This window comes from Pelodiscus sinensis, chromosome 6 (assembly GCF_052426305.1).
Source record: "Pelodiscus sinensis isolate ZL-2025 chromosome 6, ASM5242630v1, whole genome shotgun sequence".
In the NCBI taxonomy this organism is placed as follows: domain Eukaryota; kingdom Metazoa; phylum Chordata; order Testudines; family Trionychidae; genus Pelodiscus; species Pelodiscus sinensis.
The window spans coordinates 20825523-20848696 of record NC_143057.1 but is presented as its reverse complement, the minus strand read 5'-3'; the positions used below and the strand labels follow the sequence as shown (position 1 = coordinate 20848696).

At 44.2% G+C, this 23174-nt stretch overlaps 1 protein-coding gene across 1 annotated transcript in view; it reads right to left on the bottom strand.

Moving 5' to 3' along the window:
• Positions 1-4225: 4225 nt before the first annotated feature.
• Positions 4226-23174, bottom strand: part of SAXO1 (stabilizer of axonemal microtubules 1) — a 78073-nt gene continuing 59124 nt past the window's right edge. The window contains exons 2-4 of the mRNA XM_006129989.5: positions 16810-16989; positions 12849-13051; positions 4226-5391 (exon numbers count right to left, since the gene is read on the bottom strand). Coding sequence (XP_006130051.1) covers positions 4364-5391; positions 12849-13051; positions 16810-16989 — 1411 coding nt within the window. The 3' untranslated portion in view covers positions 4226-4363. The remainder of the gene's footprint in view (positions 5392-12848; positions 13052-16809; positions 16990-23174) is intronic.

The following is a 23174-nucleotide window of genomic DNA, read 5'->3' as shown; positions in this document are numbered from 1 at the left end:
CAGGCTTGACTTGAAGACTTCAAGTGTTGCGATGGTCAATTACCATCAATGCTTAAAAAATGCACTTTATGTCTAATCTGACTATGTCCAACTTCAGTTCCCAACCACTTCCATTCCCAAGGGCTTCCGAGCCATCACACACAGAACTAAAATGCATATTATATGTACGGATCATGTCAATCTATATAAATGGAGCCACCTTGCCGGCTGAAATAGAGCTGCTCTGCAACATTGCACAGCACCAGTGCTTGGCACGAGATTAGAAATTAACACTGGAAAGGGTACAGAGAAGAGCGACAAGAATGATTAAAGGTTTAGAGAACATGACCTATAAAGCCAGGCTTCATGAACTGGGCTTGTTTAGTTTGGAAAAAAGAAGATTAAGGGGGGACATGATAGCGGTTTTCAAATATCTAAAAGGGTGTCACAAGGAGGAAGGAGAAAATTTGTTCCTCTTGGTTTCTGAGGACAGGACAAGGAGTAATGGGCTTAAAGTGCAGCAAGGGAGGTTTAGATTGGACATTAGGAAAAAATTCCTAACTGTCAGGGTGGTCAAATATTGGAATAAATTGCCAAGGGAGGTGGTGGAATCTCCCTCTCTGGAGATATTTAAGAACAGGTTAGATAGACATCTGTCAGGGATGGTGTAGACGGAGCTTGGTCCTGCCTTGAGGGCGGGGGGCTGGACTCGATGACCTCTCGAGGTCCCTTCCAGTCCTATTATTCTATGATTCTATGACTGATTGCTCCAGCCTGTGGCAGCAAAGCTGAGTCACAGGAATGTGTCAAGGCCTGGGAGCGGGGGGGGGGGAGGGGGAGGGGGGGGGGTTCCTGCCCTATGTGGAGGGAGGGGGGCAAGAAGAGAAGGTGGTGCAACCTACTGAGGTCAGCGTGCTGCTCAGGTTTCTCTCAGAAGATGGGGGAAGATGTCCAGGCCAAATCTGAGTGAATGGTGCTGTAGCTCCACTCCCGGCTGCAATGTCACGCTCATAAATTTGGTCCAACCAGCCTTTGGGCCAAACCAGGTGGCTGGGCCAACCCCCTGCATGGCACTCCAGCTCCAGGCAGCTGTGCCCAGCCAGACACCTGGGACAGGAGACATGCTGTAACGGGCCCAGTGCACTTACTTAATACTGAGCACTAATTATGTTAATGTATATATTCCACAGCATGGGTAAGAAAAATTGAATTAGTCAGTGTGCTTTGCACTAATCCAATTTCCTGGGTTGTGCTAGGCCATCAAGGTTTACAAATGGGGACAGAGCCTAAAACGGCTGAGAACCACTGAGCACGTTACACGTGATTGGAGGAGGTGAGGGGAATTTAGGAAATGGGCCTGGATTACAGAACGCATGTAACAATGTCTCTATTGTGCAGAAAAGCACCCTAGGAACTTAACTGAACACCAGTGGTCAAGATCTTAAGTTTATGTCTGAGCCCAAAAATGTAGGATTGCCACACAGTTTAACCAAAAATACTGAACACCCCTCCCCCCCCAAAAAAGTTGAGAAATAAAAAGGGGGGGTGACCAAAGTTGTTGGGGGGGGAGGGGACTACAAAAAAGGCCAGCATAGCCCCTTTAAGGCCTTTGGAGGGTTTTTTTGCCGGAGGCCATCTTGTTTTCTTACTCTGTGCAGGAAGAGAGTTCCCCTGTGGAACCAGGTAAGTGGGGCGAAGGGGAAGCTCAGAGGGGCTTTGGGGGGGGGGTCCGGGAGAGTCTGGGGGCTGGGCCCAGTTGCTGAGTGTGGTAGGACTGCCAGGTGTCTGGTAATTTCGCCTCCTGGCAGGGGAAAAAAAATCAGAAAATACTGGACATTTTAGGTGGCCAATATTTTCTGATTTTTTTTTTAACCGGATAGGAAGTGAAAATACCAGACTGTCCAGGTCAATACCGGACACCTGGCAACCCTCTCCAGTTGAACTGTGAGCTACCATGCAAGGAGCACTCAGCGGGGAGTGTGCTGCTTCCTACTATTGACTGGGACAACTGCCTGCAGCACAATCCTCCAAGGTAAACCTAGCCAAGCACTTGTGCGATTTAAAGCTTTCACATTTAATGTTCTAGTTCTGGGCAGTAATGTAACTTGCTAGCTTGATGTTACTAAGTTTTTTACATAGTTCCAGATGGCATTTGCATAAGGAACCCAGGAAATGCGCTCTACATGAAACCACTATAAAGGGGGAGGTACAAATTGTTGAAGTCTGTACTCACAAATTTGTCATCAATTAGCCGCTGTCAAACTAGCAGGCCTATCTAGTGAGGCCCCATCAGTGTGTCCTCTAATTTTTCCCATTCGGGTGCAGAATGAACTGTGTTATGTGCACCAATACGGAGGTGATGTGTCACATATCACCTCTGAATTGGTGCATATAAAATTCATGTGCTGGGAGTGGGGTCAAGGGGTTCCAAGTGTCAGAAGGGGGCTCAGACATAGGGCAGAAGATGTACAGGATAAGGTTGATGACTTCAGTTGCAGGTGTCAGCTCTGGGGTATGACCAAGGATAAGGGGCTCGGGTTTCCCAGGGGATAAAATGGTGAGCGAAGACTTTCCCAACTCTCTCATCCCACAGCAGCACTTGGGATGGGGATAAGGGCACCTCTCTCTTGGCTGCAGCAAGTCCAGGGCAGGTCTATGCTGGGGCCAGTGAGTCTCTCCCCACTACAGGCCTGAGCCCTTGCACACAGCTTAATAGGCTATTGCACAACCACGTGAGAACTTAAGTCCTACCAGAGTTAGTCCTGAATCTAGTACTAGTCAATATTTTCATTAGTGACCTGGATAATCAAGTGGAGCATGTGCTTATAAATTTTGCTTATAAACCATGCTGTAAGGGTTCGTAAGCACTGTGGAAGGCCATTGAATTTACACAACCTCAACCAATTAGAACATTAGTCTGAAATCAACAAGCTGAAATTCAATAAAGAGCAAGTCCTTAAGAAGGAAAAATACAAATCTGCAACAACAAAATGGGGAATAATTGGTCAGGCAGTACTAGAGGGCTATGTCTACACTGGCAGATTCTTGCACAAGAACTCTTTTGTGGAAGAGTTCTCGTGCAAAAACTCTTCCACAAGAGAGTGTCCACACAGCCATGTGCTTTTGCGCAAGAGCATCTATGGCAGCGTAAATGCTCTCTTGCACAAGAAAGCTCTGATGGCTATTTTAACCATAGGGGCTTCTTGTGCAAGAAATTCATGTTGTCTGTCTACACTGGCCTCTTCTGGAAGAGCTCTTGCGCAAGACGGCTTATTCCTCGTGGGAAGAGGAATAACTCTTTTGGAAGAAGCCCTGTTTTACAAAGCTGTACTGTAAATTTACTTCTGGAAGAACGCTCGTGCAGTGTAGACAGCCGGCAAGTTTTTGCAGAAGAACGGCTGTTCTTGCGCAAGAAGCTGCCAGTGTAGATGTAGACTAGCTGAAAAGAACCCGGGGGTTACAGTGAACCACAAATTCAATATGAGTCAGCAATGTGATGCACGCAATTGCAAAAATGGTTAATATGCTGGGAGACATTAATTCTCCTCTCCATTCAGCATTAGTGAGGCCTCAACTAGAATATTGTAGCATCTAATTCTGGGCTGCATACTTCAGGAAAGAGGCAAACAAAAAGAATAAAAAGCTCACCTTTGAGAAAAGTTTTTAAAATGTTGGGCATGTTTAGTGTTGAGAAAAGAAGTCTGAACAGGAACCTAATACTAACCCTTAACACATGAAGGCTTATTAAGAGAGCGATCATTTGTTTTCTATGCCCAGTGAAGTTAAGACAAGAAGTAATGGGCTTAATCTGCAACAAAGGAGATTTAGGTTGGATATTAGGAAAAAACTATAAGATAGTTGAGCACTGAATCAGGCTTCCAAGGCAGAGGTGTTTACTTGGCCCTGCCTCAGCATAGGGTGCTGGATTTCACAAGGTCATTTCCACCCTACAGTTCTGTGCTTTTCTATTATGGAAGACACAATCCTGAAAAATCTAATTTTAAACATTCTTCCTGTCTTGTATGGACTCAATAAATAAAACAGGACCTTGGGCTTGTGCTATTTAGCCGCAGTCAAATATAACCTCTATTTTCTTTTTTATAGCAACTTACGGATCTGCCTACTTAGCCATCTATCTAGGCTGCTATACACACTCATCATGGAGGAAACTCAGTGCCTGATATGTTTGTGATAGACATTGCTTAACTAAAGACAGAGTTGGAAAAAACCACTGACAACCAGGTGATTAAAATGTTCTTTCCCTGGGCATTGGGATTCTTATTATTCAGATGTTCCACTAGGAGCTAGTCCTTGGGAGCTATTTTTAAGCTCTTTAGAGGAATAAAATCAATGATCGGATTAGAAGAGTTACCAAAAAAAAGAGTCAGGCTAGCACTGCTAGTTCCTTTGGGCCTGGTAGTGTTAATCCATTGCCAGAAAGGCGGCTGCTTCGCTCTTTACTCTTTGAACTCAGTGGGCGCTCAGCCTCTGAAATGGGGCAGTAGAACTTGTGGCCACTGGCATCAATTTCTTGAAGCACGTAGCCGGGGGGTTCTTTGTAGGAGGCAAGGCACCTGACAGTTTCCTTTGGTGTGTAGCTGGTGGTGTAGGTGGTTTCTGCATCGACTGGTATGTTAGGCCTCACAGCTGACCAACCCGGCTTAAAGCTCTTAGTGAAAATGGGGGGGTGAGGCACATAATGGGCCCGAAAAGTAGTCAGGTTCTCCATCGGTTCTGCTGGCAAAGTAATTTCTGGGGGGTGTATGATGGGCATTGCTTTCTTTCCATGCCATGGCTTGTAATCATCTTTCATGGTGGAGCAGCTGTCAAAGGGTGCAGTGGCTTTCTGAACATGGCCCAAGGGCCGACATGACTTTGCTGGCTGGCCTTTAGGGTATGTGTAATGAGTCTGAGTAGTTGTCTGAAGGTCCATTTTCTCCACAGGGGGTACGTACACATCAGGTTTTCTAATGAACGTGGGGGGCTGTGGCCAGGCTTGGTATTTTTCCCGAAATTCTGTAGAAGAGGAAAACGGGAGATCATGGGTTGGCATTGCCTGGTACGGCTTCACTATCTTGGCAGGTGGGCCAGCCAGACCCTTGTATGATTGTTTGTGGGTAGTGAGGCCATCAAATGGGCCTTCACTGGGTTTATACTTCTCATACTCGTGGACAAAGCGTTTCTCCAGGGGATGTGGCACATAATTCAGCTTATAATTTGTCAGGTCCTCCAAGGGCACTTTGGTTACGTGGGCTGGATTCAGAGGTTTGCAGCTGTGAGTTGTAACTGGTCCCTTATATACATAATCATCCTGGACAGTGGTTCTATAGTCAAATTTTGCTTCTGCTGGATGGTATTTGTTGTCTGGTTTAATCATCTCTCGTTTTGGTTCATTCCATTGCACATAGTCACCTAAAATGTAAGAAGAGACTAATTTAAATGCACAGATTCTGTAGTTAGTTTAAAAATAGAACATGCTATGTTTTGGTTATTAGTTTTTATTATACTTTGTATTTGTTGTTTGTGTTACAATTGTGTCAGTCAGTCCCCTTTGTGCTAGGTAGGCACTGTGCAAAAACATTGCGAGAGACTATCCCTGCCCTGTGGCATTTGCAATGTAAGGGTGTGTCTAGACTGCATGGCTCCGTCAACGGAGCCATGTAAACTAGTTTACCCGACATAGTCAATGAAGCGGGGATTTAAATAATCCCCGCTTCATTAAAATAAAAATGGCCACCGCACTGTGTTGACAATCAGCTGACCTGGCACAGCGCGGCAGTCTAGACGCAGATCGGTCGACAAGGGAAGCCTTTGTTAACCGCTCCTGTAAACCTCGATTCACGAGGCATAAGGGAGCAGTCGACAAAGGCTTCCGTTGTCGACCGATCTGCATCTAGACTGCCGCACTGTGCCGGGTCAGCTGATTGTCAACACAGCGTGGTGGCCATTTTTATTTTAATGAAGCGGGGATTATTTAAATCCCCGCTTCATTGACTATGTCAGGTAAACTAGTTTACATGGCTCCGTTGACGGAGCCATGCAGTCTAGACATACCCTTACATTGCAAATGCCACAGTTGACGGAGCCATGTAGTCTAGACACACCCTAACTAAACAACACAAAGAATGGTGGGGAAAAAGAGAGGATTGTCATCATCCCCATTTTACTGAGATGACAAACGGAGACACTGGAAGGCTAAGTGACTTACACACTGCAGCTGAGAGAGACCTGGGAATTGAACACCGATCACAGAATCACACAAGAGTAAGGTTGGAAGAGACTTCAGGACAAATAAATCAGGGCTAAGACCAAATAAATCATTCCAGCCAGGGTTTTGTCAAGTCTGGTCTTAAACTGCAAAAGATGGAGTTTCCACTATTTCCCTAGGTAACCCATTCCAGAGCTTCCCCCCTCCTCCTAGTGAAATAGTTTTTCCTAATAGCCAATCTAAACCTCCTCCACTGAAACTTGAGACATAAGGGCTACGTCTAGACTGGCATGATTTTCCGCAAATGCTTTTAACAGAAAAGTTTTCTGTTAAAAACATTTGCGGAAAAGCATGTCTAGATTGGCACGGACACTTTTCCGCAAGAGCACTTTTTGCGGAAAAGCATCCATGCCAATCTAGACGCGCTTTTCCACAAAAAAAGCCCCGATCGCCATTTTCTCGATCAGGGCTTTTTTGCGCAAAACAAATCTGAGCTGTCTACACTGGCCCTTTTGCGCAAAAGGACTTTTGCCTGAACGGGAGCAGCATAGTATTTTCGCAAGAAGCACTGATCTCAGACAGTAGCAAGTCAGTGTTCTTGCGGAAATTCAAGCAGCCAATGTAGACAGCTGGCAAGTTTTTCCACAAAACTTGCCAGTCTAGACACAGCCAAGAAGTCTAAAAGGGCAGATCAAAGGTCCATCCACCAGCCCAGTATCCTGTCTTCCAACAGTGGCCAATGTCGGATGCCCTAGAGGGAATGAACAGAACAGGTTATCATCATGTGACCCCTCTCTTGTCATCCATTTCCAGCCTCTGGCAAACAGAGGCTATGGATACCATACCTAACCATCCTGGCTAATAGTCATTGATGGAACTAACCTCCATGAATTTATCTCGTTCTTTTTTTAACCCTGTTAAAGTCCTGGTCTTCACATCTGCTGGCAAGAAGTTCCACATGTTGTTTGTTTTAAACCTGCTACCTAATAATTTAATTTGGTGTTTCCTAGTTCTTATATTAGGAGAACAAGTAAATAACTTTTCCTTATTCACTTTTTCCACATCAGTCATGATTCTATAGACCTCCATTAAATTCCCTCCCCCCCAAGACCCCTTTTAGTTGCCTTTTTTCTAAACTTAAAAGTCCCAGTCTTTTTAATCTCTTCATATGGGACCAGTTCCAAACTCTTAGTATTTTTGTTGCCCTTTTCTGAACCTTATCTAATGCCAATATATCTTTTTTGAGAAAAGGCGACCACATCTGTATGCCGTATTCAAGATATGGGCATACCATGTTTTTATATAGACGTAATAAGATATTCTCTGTCTTATTCTCTATCTCTTTTCTTAATGGTTCCTAACATTGTTTGCTTTTTTGACTGCCGCTGCACACTGAGTGGATATTTTCAGAGAACTATCCACAATGACTCCAAGATCTCTCTCTTGAGCAGTTGTAGCTAAATAAGTCCCCATATATGTATAGTTTGGGTTATTTATTCCAATGTGCATTACTTTACATTTATCAACATTAAATTTCATTTGGCATTTTGTTGCCCAGTCACTTAGTTTGGTGAGATCTTTCTGAAGCTCTTCACAGTCTGCTTTGGTCTTAACTATCGTGAGCAGTTTAGTATCGTCTGCAAATTTTGCCACCTCACTGTTTACCCTTTTCTCCAGATAATTTATAAATAGGTTGAATAGGCTTGGTCCCAGGACAGACCTTTGGGGGACCCCACTAGTTACCTCTCTCCATTCTGAAAACTTACCATTTATTCCTACCCTTTGTTTCCTGTCTTTTAACCAGTTCTCAATCCATGAAAGGACCTTCCCTCTTATCCCATGACAACTTACTTTACTTAAGAGCCTTCAGTGAGAGACCTTGAGAAACCATTGCTCTTCATTCCGCCATCTGTCACCATGGAGAACAGCCTCTCTCCATCCTCTTTAGAACCCCCCTTCAGGTAGTTAAAGGCTGCAATCAAATCCCCCACCACCACCACTCTTCTCACATGTCCCAGCCCCCTAATCATTTTCAATGCTCTCTGTTGGATGCTCTCCAATTTTTCCGTATCCTTTCTGTAGTGGGGAGGCCCAAAACTGGACACTATTACAGGTGTGGCCTCACCAGCACCAAACAGAGGGGAGTCATCTCTTCCCTCAATCTGTGGGCAATGCTCCTACTAAGGCAGCTCAATATGCCATTAGCCTTCTTGGCAACAAGGGCACACTGTTGACTTATATAAAGCTACTCTTCTACTGTAATCCCTAGGTCCTTTTCTGCAGAACTGCCACTTAACCAGTTGGTCCCCAGCCTGTAACAATGCTTTGGAGTCTTCCATCCCAAGCGCAAGATTCTCCATTTGTTTTTGTTGAACCTCAGATTTCTTTTGGCTCAATCCTCCAATTTGTCTAGGTCACCCTGGACTCTATATCCACAGCGCCAGTTATCTCATCAAAGAAGGCCATTAGGTTGGTCAGGCACGACTTGCCCTTGGTGAATCCATGTTGACTGTTCCTGATCTCCTTCCTCTCCTAAATTCCTTGAGGATTTGCTGCATGATTTTCCAGGGACTGAGGTGAAGCTGATCAATCTATAGTTCCCCAGATCCTCCTCCTTCCCCTTTTTTAAAGATGGGATCTCCAGAGTCTCAGTCTAGAGCCTCAGTTACAAAACAGTCCTCACTTGCTGAGTCTTCTTCAGTGATTTGCTCAGTTGGCTAGATTGTTTTTACCTTCCCCGGAGTTCTTCAGGATTTCTTCTTGACAATATTTAGAGCAGCGCAGGGAGGCATTTCCTGCTTTCTTTGCACTGCTCTATATGTTTGCAGTACTATCAACATGTGCGGAATCTTAACCTATTAATATTAATGAATTAGTAGTGTTTTGCTGGTACTGACAGATCAGGATCCCACTGTGCTAGGCACTGTGCAAACATAAGAGTTGGTTCGTACCCCAGACTACTTACAAATACAATCTACCACATTACAAACATTTGTGCACACTCTGTACAATCCTGGGTGATGGGTACATACTGTATCCTGTTTTATAGATGGGGAAAACAAGTCACGGGGAGTTAAAGTGACTTCCAGAGCACATGGAAATATGTGGCACGAACTCCTGGCTCTCAGACCAATGCTTTAGCCACAAACCCATCTTTCTTCCCTCTTGCTAATCTTATGCAGGTTCCCCTAGAGAGCAATATGGTTACTGGTAGGAAGTTGAAATGAAATAGCCTTGGCACTAACCCAAGTCTTTTTGTTTCTTCAAACCACATTGAGAATCCTGAGGCAAATAACATTCCAGCTGATTCTTTATGAGAAGGACATCCGGTACTTTCAAAGTACCAGAAAGTAAATGATGCAATTAGGCATCGGGATATTTGAATTCTCCAGTCTGAGCAATATTATTCTCTCTGAATGACTGTTTTGTAATGCAGCACAACTATATTAGAACTGTGCTCATTCCAGTGCAAAGTTAAAACATTCAATCTTATTTTTAAATTAAGCATATGTTCTCAAGTCCTTCTGCCCTGACACCCAGCATGAAGTGGCAGCAGTAACTAGCACTGCTACTGTTCATGCTCTGACCTAGCCCAGACAGGTTTCATGCAAGACTGTGAGGAGAGGCCTGCATGCATAGGGACCTTTCACTTGCCATGGCTGAGGTTTGTAAATTCAACTTGGATGAAATCCTGATCCCACTGAAGTCAATGGCAAAATTCCCAGTGACTTCGGTGGAGCCAGCATTTTATTTTCTTCTTCAGATTGAAGATCTGTCTAATGTAATCTGGCCTGGTTTATTTTAAGCATTTATATGACACCAGCCATCCTACTATTTAGGTGCCAAGGCCAGATTATAGAGATACTTAGGCACCTAAGATGTAAATCAGTGTCAAAGGGGACTGTCCAAAAGTACCTAGAAGGCTAGCTACTGTTGAAAACGGTCAGATTGGGAGCTTTTGAAAATCCCTCTAACTCTAAGCAATTACCCTCATCTTTTGGTGCCCAAATACCTTGAAAAATATGGCCCTAAGGCAGGACTGCCAACAGAGTGGGAGAGTGACGGCCCCACGGCCTAACAATCCAAAAGGACCCAGGTCACCATACTGCATCGAGTATGGGAAAAAGCCTAGGACACAAACCAAATGCTCAGGTAGCTCTCTATATAACCAAGCTAGACCACATTTTAATTAGATTATATACATGAATATACCCCACAAGACTAAGCTCAGCTGAGAAAAGAGGAAAACTTTGAAACCATGCTTCATGCAGTGTTAAGAAATCAAGTTGCAAAGCTGTCAGACATTAAGGCTACGTCTACACTGGCCCCTTCTTCGGAAGGGGCATGCTAATTTTGAACTTGGGAATAGGGAAATCCGCGGGGGATTTAAATATCCCCCTCGGGATTTAAATAAACATGGCCGCCGCTTTTTTTTCCAGCTTGGGGAAAAGCCGGAAAAAAGCGTCTAGACTGGCGCGATCCTCCGGAATAAAGCCCTTTTCTGGAGGATCTCTTATTTCTACTTTGAAGGGCTTTATTCCGGAGGATCGCGCCAGTCTAGACGCTTTTTTCCGGCTTTTCCCCAAGCCGGAAAAAAAGCGGCGGCCATGTTTATTTAAATCCCGCGGGGGATATTTAAATCCCCCGCGGATTTCCCTATTCCCAAGTTCAAAATTAGCATGCCCCTTCCGAAGAAGGGGCCGGTGTAGATGTAGCCCAATTGTGGTAGCCAATAGCATCATTTAAAACCACTGGCTTGCATGGACTCATGACTTCATATGAAAGGCGTTTATTGCCAAAGTGGCATTATCTGAAACCTTTGAGTGGCATATTACAAATAAATGTACCCTGAATGGTGATTAATCAAGCCTTTTTAATGCCATAAGTCTGAAAAGGTAAGAGCACATTGCAAACCTTATTGGTGATCTATGGCCTTTTAAATGAATTAACTCAACATGGAAGCTAATCGTTGAGGGTTATTAGATGGATATTTCCATTTGTGGTATTTTGAAAAATACTGAAAATTACAACCGAATGTAGTGGTGATGCATTTTATTAGAATACTTGAGTGCACTATTAAAAATCCTGGCCTACACACTTATAAAACAAAAAAGATTTACATATGGTTCTGAGGTGATATTTTAAGCATATGTAAACACATCAGGACATAAAGAATAATGGCTTTGAATGCTTTATCTTCAGACTAACTCAGCTACCCCTCCGATACTTTTATTTGGACACTCATTTTTATGTCTTTTTGTCATTTTCATTGTATAACCTTAACTTTTGGTAAAAACCCCTATGTTCATGCATTTTGTTTTTGTGCTTGGTGTTTATTTTAAATCAGAGAATTCATTTTACTGATTAGGGCCAAACCCTCATGCTAGCAATCCACCTAAGAATACTACTTGTTTTGCAGAAGAGAAAAAATAACATATTCCAAAATTATTTGAAGTAACACACAAAGTGCTAGCCCAGCCATCTACTGGTAGCACAAAAGGCTGCAATTAGCAGATTACTGTTTAAGACCAGCTTCCTGATACTGGAGAGGCAAAATGCCCTAATGCCACATGACAAACAATTCCAAAGCCAGTAGAATTGCTCTAGATTCATGCTAGTGTTAGAACTGAGTGTAGTATTCATCCCAGTGGGCTCAGACCTTATGGAGAAGGAAAATCTGCAAGTGACTCACTCTAGTATTTAGTTCATATTAGGACAACAAATACAATCCCTGCAGTCCAATACCTTAAGATGATGGCAATAAAAATTAAACGGAATGCAATGCTTCAATAGATAGAGTACTAGACTAGGAGACCAGACTTTGCCACTGTATGTGGCCTTAGGTGAGTTACTTAATGTCTCCCTCTATGCCTTAGTTTCTCATCCACCCAACATGGAGAGGAAAACTTGCACACTTCTATGAAGGGTTCTGTGGGCTGTGACTGTAAAGTACTATAGAACTTGTACTCTTTTTTGTTGGAGCAGTTGTCAGAGTGTAAAGGATTCCTTCACCTTGGAAGGAAAAGAAGGATGCCAATTCCATTACAACCCTGAAAGGAACCCTTGCCTCCGCCCACACATACACCAGCAGCACATAAAATAGCAGCAATTGTGAATGTGCATTGGAACGGTTCCCAATTCACACCAACATAAGTGGGAGCAGAATCTGGCCTTGTGTTTGTTAGTGACATTCTGAACTGGATTGGCTCCACTGGCTGAGCTGCTCAGCTAATCAGGAATTAATTAAGATCCCAAACTACCCATGACCCAAAAAGGCAGAGCATTACAGCAATGTTTCCCCTGGATGCTGAACGGCTGGTGTTAGGGCAGTGCTGAAGGTCTTGGTGATGCTCTAGGCAAGGAGGGGTGAAGGAAAGGCTCCACAAGCCCCCAATAGCCACCTCACAACCACCCTTAAACAAGGGCCAGACACCAAGAAGAAAGTCAAACCAGATTAAAATTCTGTCCTTAGCATCAGTACAACCCAAAGTGCCCAGGTTACTTGACTTTCCAGTAGTTCTTTTAAGGCTCCTACAGAACCAGTCTATCAAGGCAATATAAGAAATAACAAATACAGAAGTCTGTGTATTCTCATTCTGTTCTCTTGAAGCAAGATGTTACGAGTGACTCCCTCTTACAAAACAGCTACAGGAGTACATACCTTTGTATGTAGGTATTGTGTCCATCTTGACATTGGAGGAATAGTTAGTCTCACGGGGCAAACATGGAGGAACTCGACCAACAGAATAGGGGTTATAGTCCTGTTTATATGTTGAGATCAAATCCATATTCTCATCACTCTTGACATATTTTTCAGGTGCTTTGAATTTTACTGGCAATACTTCATGAGGTACGTAATCTCTCCTGAAAACAATAATGGCAATACATTTTACTTCTGCCCTTGTCTGGAGGACTAAGTGTATGTTCCTTATGCTGGATGCCTAAAGAAAGGTTAGATAGCACATTAAAGATAATGCAATACACGAGATTTTCATTTGTATAAAACGCGGCTCTAATACTGCTGCAATTACAGTATGTATGAAACAGGACCATGGACTCCTTTAAGTGGTTCAGATTCCTCCTTGTCTCAATCCAGTGGGTTTACACAGAGTTAGAGATGGACTTCAATGGAGTTAGACCAGGAAATAATCTAGCTAGTGAGTTTTGTGGTCTCATTCTAACCCATGCACATCACCAAGCCCACCATGCTATTCAGCAGCCCATGTTGCAGGTAAGGTCCATGTTGGAGGGCACGTTTCTCTTAAACAGAGATGGGTCACATCTTGTAATAGACATAGCCTGAGACAACACCATCACTCAAGAGTATTATTTAACGCTAGAATTTTTCAAAGGTGCCAAAATGAGTTAGGCACCCAAATACCCAGACATTCAATGGGAGTTGGGCACCTAGCTTCCTTAGGCTCCTTTTTAAAGCCCAATTAAAGCATTTCAGTCCAGTGACTATTTTGGAATGCTTGCAAAACCCGCTGCATGCAGGATGAAAGTCAGGCATGCTCTGACAGTGCATGCCACAGCAGCCCAGCCGAGGAAGGGGCTGGTGCATTTCTGGACGGGACACTATTTGGGCATGTCTACACTAGGAAATTGTTTCAAAATAACTACATTTGAAATAACAAAATCAAAATGGCATGTCCCCACCAGCAGGGAGGGGGGAGGCTCGAAATTAGTCCGAGGCAGGCTCCATTATTGTGACTGTGCTACCTCGACTTAGAGCCCCAGGAAGCACTAGGGAGTAATTAAGTCAAATTACTCTGGGGAGTAGTTATTTTGAAATAGCAGCAGCACAGTGTCCACACTAACGCTATTTTGAAATAAGCGTATTCCCCAAGGAAAGCAGGAGTACAGATTTTGAAATAACCAGCCCGTTATTTCGAAATAACGAGTTTGGTAGTGTGGATGCTCCATTTACTATTTCAAAATAAGGGGGGTTATTTTGAAATAACTCCCTAGTATAGACCAGGGCTTAATGGAAAAGATGTTAACTATTTCCTCAACTGGTGTTTCTCTGTTCTCAGTGTGGAGATAAGTTTCTATTATTTAAAAAAACAAAACAAAACCCTATTTTAAGATATTGTATCAATGGTATCTTTCTCCAGTAACACTTTATAGAAACAGCTAGAGGCAGATGCTGGATGAGCAGTGCTATTGTATTTTCATTAACATGGTCCTATTGGGCCTATTGGTCTTAGCTCCTCTTGGGCACCACAGCCCCTTTGGCCAAACGACCTGCTGATTCTGTCCGAAAAGCCATAGGAGAATCATTCCAGCATCAGACAATGTAGGAACAACTCCGTCGCTAGCACTTAGGGGCTGGTGGAGGGAATACAGCTGGGGCTATCTGGCTGTGTCGTCAGAGGCATGTAGATTAGACACATAGGCAAAGGCAAATGAAGCCGCGATTTCAATGTTCGCGGCTTCATTTACATTTACATGGCTGCCGCGCTGAGCCGACAAACAGCTGATCAGCTGTTTGTCTGCTCAGTGCGCTAGTCTGGACGCTCCCCTGCCGACATCAAAGCCCTTTGTCGGCAGCCCCGTTATTCCTCGTGGGATGAGGTTTACCGGGGCTGCCGACAAAGGGCTTTGATGTCGGCAGGGGAGCGTCCAGACTAGCGCGCTGAGCAGACAAACAGCTGATCAGCTGTTTGTCGGCTCAGCGCGGCAGCCATGTAAATGTAAATGAAGCCGTGATCATTTAAATCGCGGCTTCATTTGCCTTTGCCAAAACAACAAATCTACATGGCTCCATCGACGGAGCCATGTAGTTTATACGTACCCTCTGTGTCCTACTGCTCCCTTGCTGCTGTATCAGCCCCCAGAGTCACTGGCAGCTGATCAGTGGACCAAACCAACACAACAGCTGTCCCACTATCAAAACAGCACTCCACAACCTTGCAGCACTGTTTGTAGCAAGGATCTTGGCCCTTGACCTTTACCGATTATGCAGGAGTCTCCCACTCTAACCAGAAGACTGAGCATTTGGAAATGGAATGCGGAATGGAAACTTACATCTCCGCCAGACTGGCAAAGAGATACCTCGATTGCAAGTCTTGAGTAGCTCCTGCGCATGAGCTCCATGTCCAGCCGCTCATGCTTCAGCAACGAAAGTAACCATGGCTGCACAAATTGCTTGGGGAGCTATCCAAAGACCAGAGCCGTAAACAAAAGTAGAAGAGGGAGGCTGACCCACCACACAACAGCACATCTCCCTCAAAGAGATAGCTGCCCGTGGCTGGTAGTTTACTATTTGAGGGTCTCTTTAGCTGCAGCACAGATGAGAAAGGGATTATTGATGACAGAGCCTGAGGGCACAAAGTAAGCAAGCAGCGATATATTCAAACTTCAACCAGCAGCCTTCATTTGAGGAAAGAGAAATCAAATTCCCTGCTGAGTATGGGTGGCTCAGAGTCTTGCATTTCACCGCATGATGCCACCACGAGCAGGAAGCCAATTTTTTGATTAATTTAGAGGGAACTAAGAAGGGGGCACAGTTAAACCCACATCAGAGTGGAATTCAAAAATGGTTCAGCATTGCACTGCGTGGGACTCTATCTCATTTTCCCCCCATCGTGACCACTTGTTAGAATGGATTGTTTTTATGGCTTAACATAGGGGTGGGGAACCTCCAGCCCGTCAAACAATTTAATCCGGCCCTCGGGGTGGAGGGTGGGTCCAGCAGCCGTGAAGTCCCAGGAGCTGCTTTATAAACTTCCCCAGCCTCCCCAGGCAGACACTTCCGGTTCCTCTCATGCAGGCAGGAGACCTGGCCAGAGGGAAAAGCTCCATGTGCTGGAGCTCCTGAGTAAACAGGAGCTCCTGTTTCTGTGCTTGCTGTCCTCTGCTCCCCACCAGGCAGCTGCGAAGAGGCTGGCTGTGTTAAGGAGGCAGGCAGGGACTGGGAAGGAAGAGGGAGGGGTAAATCCATCCCCGAAGTGGGAGGGAAGGGACACCCCAAAGTCCCTGTATGGGGGAGGCCACAGCGGGGTCAGCTTCTCCCCCTCACCTCCAATCTCTTCCCTGCACAGGGTGGCCACATGCTGCCAGCAGTGTCCCCTTTAACACTGGGTGTTGTGGGGAATCCCTTGCAGGAGTGGGAGGGAAGGGAAACTCCTCCCCCAGCTGCTTCCCTGCATGGGGTGCCTTTAGGGAGGAAGGGGTGGCTACAGCTGGGCAAGGAAAAGCCAACTAATCCATCACACCAAAATTCTAATTAAGAAAAATAAAGAGCATCACACCCCATTGAGACAGCCCCTGATTCAATGCACTTAGGCCTGGCAGCCTTGCGCAGTTCCTTTTCATGGTGAATTCCTGGCTGCTTCTAGTCTGCTCAGTGCTGGGAGGGGGTGAAAGCCAAGAGCCCAGCCATGCCTCTTTGGTCCAGACATTCTCCCTCCACAGGCCACATCTCCCCATCCCAGCAGCAGCACCCCCAAGCCCTGGCTCCTTCCTTTCTCCCCAACAACTGCAGGTGGCTATCATCACAGCCCCACTAGAGCGCAAGGTCCTGTCTGTTCTCCTCAGTCTCCCCTCGAGAGAGGCAATGATTATTTCCCACCCTCACCTTTATTCTCCCGCCCTTCCTCCCTTTCTCTGGTTCTTACTTGAACGTTGTCATTCCCTCCACGGCCACTGCCTGCCTCTGGTAGTCTGCCTTTGGCTTGAATGAGTCTCTGGGATGGGCGTAAGGATACAGGGGGTATTGATCCACGTATTCTGACAGGAAGCATGGCTTCTCACTCTTCTCATAGATCCGGGTGGGAAGATGTGGGCAGTGGTGGCGCCTGTGCAGAAGAGTAGCATAGACGTTATTGACTGAGCCTCACAAAGCAAAAGACATGATGGTGCATGACGGGTGGATAATCCTTCATTCTGTCATATGCGGGTTCCCAGGTGCACACGGATAGGGATCTGCAGACCACCTAAATGGAGAGTTCTGCAGCCCACAGTTTCTGCAATAGCCTGTACCAATGACAACCTATATAAAAAAAACTAGCCATAGGTTAGAAAAGTGAGTAACCACAAACTAGAAAGTGTTCATAAATCCTAGATTTACCTAAATACCCCCTTCTGAGCCAGGCTGGATGCTCCAGGTATCACCCTTTTGCTCAGCTGTTCGGATTCAGGATTGGATTCTCCAGTGCCTGTACCTTGTGCAGTTGTATATACCGATGCAAAGTGTGTGTGAAGAGCTACCAGGTCAGCTCTCACACCTGTGTGGAATTTCACCCCAGCACCAAATGGCTATGCGAGTGCAAGACAATGGAGAATCCAGTCTTAACAGCATAAGCCTTCTCCGAAGGACACAGTAACAACATTCCCATTGATATAAACAAAAGTAGGAGTGGACCAAAGAGACTCGATCCCACCAGGAGCTGAATGCTCTCAATTCCAACTGAGACTTGGTAGTTATGGCTTCTGAAACTGGGAAAGCCCATCAAGTTTGAAACATACTAGTACAATCTTCTGCCCAATGGGCATCTTTGCTGTGGTCCTTTCTTTTACACTGTTCCCATCTAGCACATTTTAAGCCATCTCTTTGGCTCTTGCCACATCTTGCATTGTCAAAGCAGCATAATGCATTGCAACTTCTGCACACATATGGATTTTCAAGTTGATGCAGGTCATAAGCCAGCATTGTAAACAATAAACCTTTCAATATGGATCCCTGAGGTACGCTCTGCACAAGTTTAAATTCTTACATTTAGTGCTGAGCTAAACAAATATCCTCTTTCAGATTAAGCAAATCAAAACCAAAGTCAAGGTTACTCCATTTTTCAGTGATAGTAAGTCAGGAGCTTTATGGAAATCATCAGATAACATACTCACTTCCAAACCATTAGCCAAAGCTTGTGATTGATGCTATCTGTAATTTTAAAGATGCTCCTACTACTTAAAAGCCACTCTTCTGTCTGGAAAGATTTTACATATTATGATTCCAAGTGACCCCTGAAATCACGTCAATGCACAAAATTTCTCCAGTTTCTTTTGGACATCACTTTGCATATAGTCAGTTTCCACTGCATGGTTAGTTACTTCATTTCACCTCCCTCTTTATGTGGCTTTTTCTCATAGCAGCAAAGGAGAGACTGTTCTATAGACAATGTGAGTGCAAACCCCCTAAGCTCCAAAGGAACTTGGGGGCAGATGCAGAAAGGATCCACTTTCAACATCTTTTGAAGTTGACAAGATTTCAAATTATTTGTAGTAATTATCTGTTGCCATTAGAGGTGAATCCAGAAATCCCGGTCAGGGATCCCCTTTGTGATAAGTGCTGTAGAAATAAGGCACAAAACAGACAGGACTAGTCCCAGAAAGAGGGTTGCAAATTACAATCTAGGTAGCAGTGACCCTCTCAAGAAAACTGGATTCATCCAAATCATTGGATCTGAAATCGGATTTGGAATAGTTGTTACGAAAGACGTAAGGAAGTGTAATCCTATTTCCTCAGACAACACTAGAAATAGTAAAACTGTGTGGATTAAAAGAGTTATAGAATCATAGAATAATAGGACTGGAAGGGACCTCGAGAGGTCATCGAGTCCAGCCCCCCGCCCTCAAGGCAGGACCAAGCTCTGTCTAGACCATCCCTGACAGATGTCTATCTAACCTGTTCTTAAATATCTCCAGAGAGGGAGATTCCACCACCTCCCTTGGCAATTTATTCCAATATTTGACCACCCGAGTTAAGTCGAATGGTTATTTTGTGGCTTGAAGCCATGGCTTGAGGCAGATACATTGACTCTGGCAGTGCTGGAAAGTGTATGAAGGGATCAGAGGGGTAGTGGTGATAGTCTATTTCAGCAAAAACAAGGACTCCAGTGGCACTTCAAAGACTAACTAAAGGGCATGGGGCTCTCATGAGCTATAACTCACTTTCTCAGATGCTGAGGAGAAAAAGACAGAAAGGAAAAAGAGATAACTCCTTTCCTCAGCACAGCACGGAAAGGGGCAGCAATTAAATGTGCAAGGCCCTCATTCTGCCTGTTGATTAAAGCAGCCCCTGCTTGTGAACATCAGCCATTTGAAGGCTCTGCATATAGGTGAGTTTGCCGTGCCAATGGAGTGCAGAGCCATGAAGCAACACGTTACCCAGAAAGAGACCTAAAATTCACAGCAAAATGCCACAATAAGTAGCACTGCACAGAGCCCCGGCCACACAAATTCTTGATCAGATAGAACTGAAATTCTAAGCTCCTTCTCCTACCTTCACCTCTCAGGGCACGTCTGTGCTACAAAATTACTAAATTCAAATTTAGTTATTTAGAAATAACTAAATTCAAAATAACTCCTGAAATAACAAAATCAAAATAGCACATCTCCACTACAGGGGAGCCATGAAATTAGTCTGAGGCAGGCTCCTTTAATGTAGACCTGTGACCTTGACTTAGAGCCAAGGGCACCATTTATGGGGACTTAGGAGAAACAATAGCCCCCCTCCTGAGTTTGCACTCCCTGGATTTCATACTTGAGGTCTGCTAAAGCTGCATGCCTTGGCTCCAAAGGCAGCTCTTAACTGCAACAAAGTTTGTGCTTTTTGCTGCTTTGCCTTTGGGGCAGGGAGTCTGTTAGAAACAGGGGGGCTGTGTCTATACTGCACCCCTTTTCCGGAAAAGGGATGCAGATGAGACAAGTCGGAATTGCAAATGAAGCGGGGATTTAAATATCCCCCGCTTCATTTTTATAAACATGGCTGCCGCTTTTTTCCAGCTCGGGGCTTTGCCAGAGAAAAGCGCCAGTCTAGACGGGATCTTTCGGAAAATAAAGCCTTTTCTGAAAGATCCCTTATTCCTGATTTTAAGAGGAATAAGGGATCTTTCGGAAAAGGCTTTATTTTCCAAAAGATCCCGTCTAGACTGGCGCTTTTTTCCAGCAAAGCCCAGAGCCAGAAAAAAGCGGCAGCCATGTTCATGCAAATGGAGCGGGGGAGATGTAAATCCCCGCTTCATTTGCAATTCCGACTTGTCTCATCTGCATCCCTTTTCCGGAAAAGGGGTGCAGTGTAGACACAGCCAGGGAGGCAGGGTGATTAAGAATAACAAAAGGCTGGGCATTCAAGTAATCGAAGAATCCTTAGATCATCGTGAAAACATTGCCAGGTATTTAAAAGATGGGTGGTAGGGAAGAGTAGCCATGAGTGTTGTTTTGCTGGGATTTTAATTTGGACCAGTACTGTTACCCCTTCTTCAAGAACATGTAAAAGTTTAACAGTACTGCTCACTAGCTGTACTATCAGGCTGTGTCTACACTGGCACCCTTTTCCATAAAAGGGATGCTAATGAGACACTTTGGAATTGCAAATTCCGCGGGGGATTTAAATATCCCCCGCGGCATTTGCATGAACATGGCTGCCGCTTTTTTCCAGCTCGGGGTCTTGCCGGAGAAAAGCTCCAGTCTAGATGGGATCTTGCGGAAAAGGGCTTATTTTCCGCAAGATCCCGTCTAGACTGGAGCTTTTCTCCGGCAAAACCCCGAGCCAGAAAAAAGCAGCAGCCATGTTCATGCAAATGCCGTGGGCGATATTTAAATCCCCCGCGGAATTTGCAATTCCGAAGTGTCTCATTAGCATCCCTTTTAAAGAAAAGGGTGCCAGTGTAGACACAGCCTCATTGTTTCTCTCTTTTATTCATTTGCTGACCAGAGGGGCCACAGGAATCAGCTCCCCTGACAACAGCATGAAGGGAGTACATGAGTGAGAGGTACCTTGAGGACAGTGTTCTCAACCAGTGGTACGAGTACCCTTAGGGGTACTTGAGAGAAGTCTGGGGGGGTACGTCAACAGTTTTGGAGAAAACTGAATTTTTGTTTTAAGTTTTATAGCGCTTTATTATTTTTGTACTTTTTACACCCAAAAATTTCACCACTGCTCAGCTACTATTAAGTTGTTTAAACAAATGTGTTGTAATGGTGGAAAAAAATGTTGTGTGTCTGAAAACTGTAGGTACTGGGGGTATTTATATAGATATAGATATATAATTTTTTTAAAGGGGTACTTTATAAAAAAAGATTGAGAAACACTGCCTTAGGGAGTGAGATGATCCTTGGAATGGGAGAGGGCCTGAAAATACCTTCAATCACCAGCAAACAGCCTCATCCCAGGCCGTGAAACTGTGACAAACCTGGGCTGACACACTGTGCTGAGCAGAGCCCATCGTGGTCGGGAGGTAGATTGAGTTTAAACACAAAGGCAACGTCTAGACTGGCAAGTTTTTCTGCAAAATCATCTGCTTTTGCGGAAAAACTTGCCAGCTGTCTACAGTGGCCGCTTGAATTTCCACAAAAGCACTGACGATCTCAATCATCTGCTTTTGCGGAAATACTATGCTGCTCCCGTTTGGGCAAAAGTCTTTTTCCAAAAAACGTTTGCACAAAAGGGCCAGTGTAGACAGCAGAGATTTGTTTTCCGCAAAAAAGCCCCGATCGCGAAAATGGTGATCGGGGCTTTTTTGCGGAAAAGCGCGTCTAGATCGGCCACTGACGCTTTTCCGCAAAAAGTGCTTTTGTGGAAAAGCGTCCTGCCAATCTAGACGTGCTTTTCCGAAAATGCTTTTAACGGAAAACTTTTCCGCTAAAATCATTTCCAGAAAATCATGCCAGTGTAGACGCAGCCAAACTCTTTCCTGCCTCAGTGTATACACTCAGTTACTTTCAATTATGTTTTAATTCTCCAAGCTATACAAGTGTATATGTAATATCAGATTATGCAAACAACACTTCATGATATCTGAAAGTTAGCTGTTGAGGGAACTGCTTACCCATAATAAATCATCCATGCCAGGGTAGAAAAGCAAATCTCTTAGCATTTTGCCTTTTACTCCTTTGCCCAAAATAGTGACATCTGCAAACAGAAGTTGCAGTAACACTTACAGTGTCACATACACACAGCAAGCAGGGGAAAGAACAATTGGTGATAGTTCATTGATATCTGATAAATTAAAGACACTTTTGTATGACGAGATCCTTTCTTTAAAACAAAAATTAAAATGGACACTAAGGTAAATCACAGAGCAAGACACTTAAACAAGGAGTAGAGCCTATAAATATTTGGCCTATAAATATTTATAAAACAATTACATGGTTCTTAGGCACTGAAGTTACTGTTATCTGAACATGGCAAGTCGGTATGTCACTCAGAGTTTAATAGTAAAGAAAGCTGGGCAGATAAGAGGAGATTCTCTCACGGATTCTATTGACTTTGTTATGACATTTGTCCAACAACACCCTCATTTCTAAGCCCTCATTATCCCTAAATTGTAACAATTGTGATGCTTCCAGGGATAGTTTTAATTCTCTGGTGCATACCCACGCAAATTATACATTACTTGATTGATTTACAGTAATACAAGTAAGAGACAAATCAGTCTCTATGTTTTTAATTTCCATTAATAATTAGAAAGCAATGATGATATTGCTAGAGAGTTTCTAATGTAAATTAGACTTTACTGCCCACAATCATTCAAGTAATATTGACTTCAAATTTAGTACGTTTGGTCTAGGCCCAATGTAGGATTTTTCTACAAAACGTGACGTGGATAGGGCATTTAGGCCTAGATCCTCAAAAGCTATTTTTAGTCCTGACTTCCATTGTTAGCAATAAAGATAAAACCTAAAGACCTTTGAGGATATGGGGTCCTGACACAGACATACTCACTAGCAATCAAAAAGCTTTCCATACGTGTTTCTGCAAGAAGAGCGTTAATGTACATCTGGGGGCAGGTACTGGCAAGCTTTAGGTCAGGACACCAAAGGATTCCTAGAGACACAAACTTCCATTTAAGAAAATGTAAATCACTAACCCTTTTCCTTGCTGTGGTAGATCTCTAAGTGCATCCCAATTGCTGAGAGACGTCATGTAAAATATTATTTTTCCCCTATACACGCGGTTATTAGGCTTGGGAACAGGGTGGGAGGAAACAAAAGAATTATAATTCCACACAAAACCTTGGTGCAGTTAAAGTTGAAGGGGCAT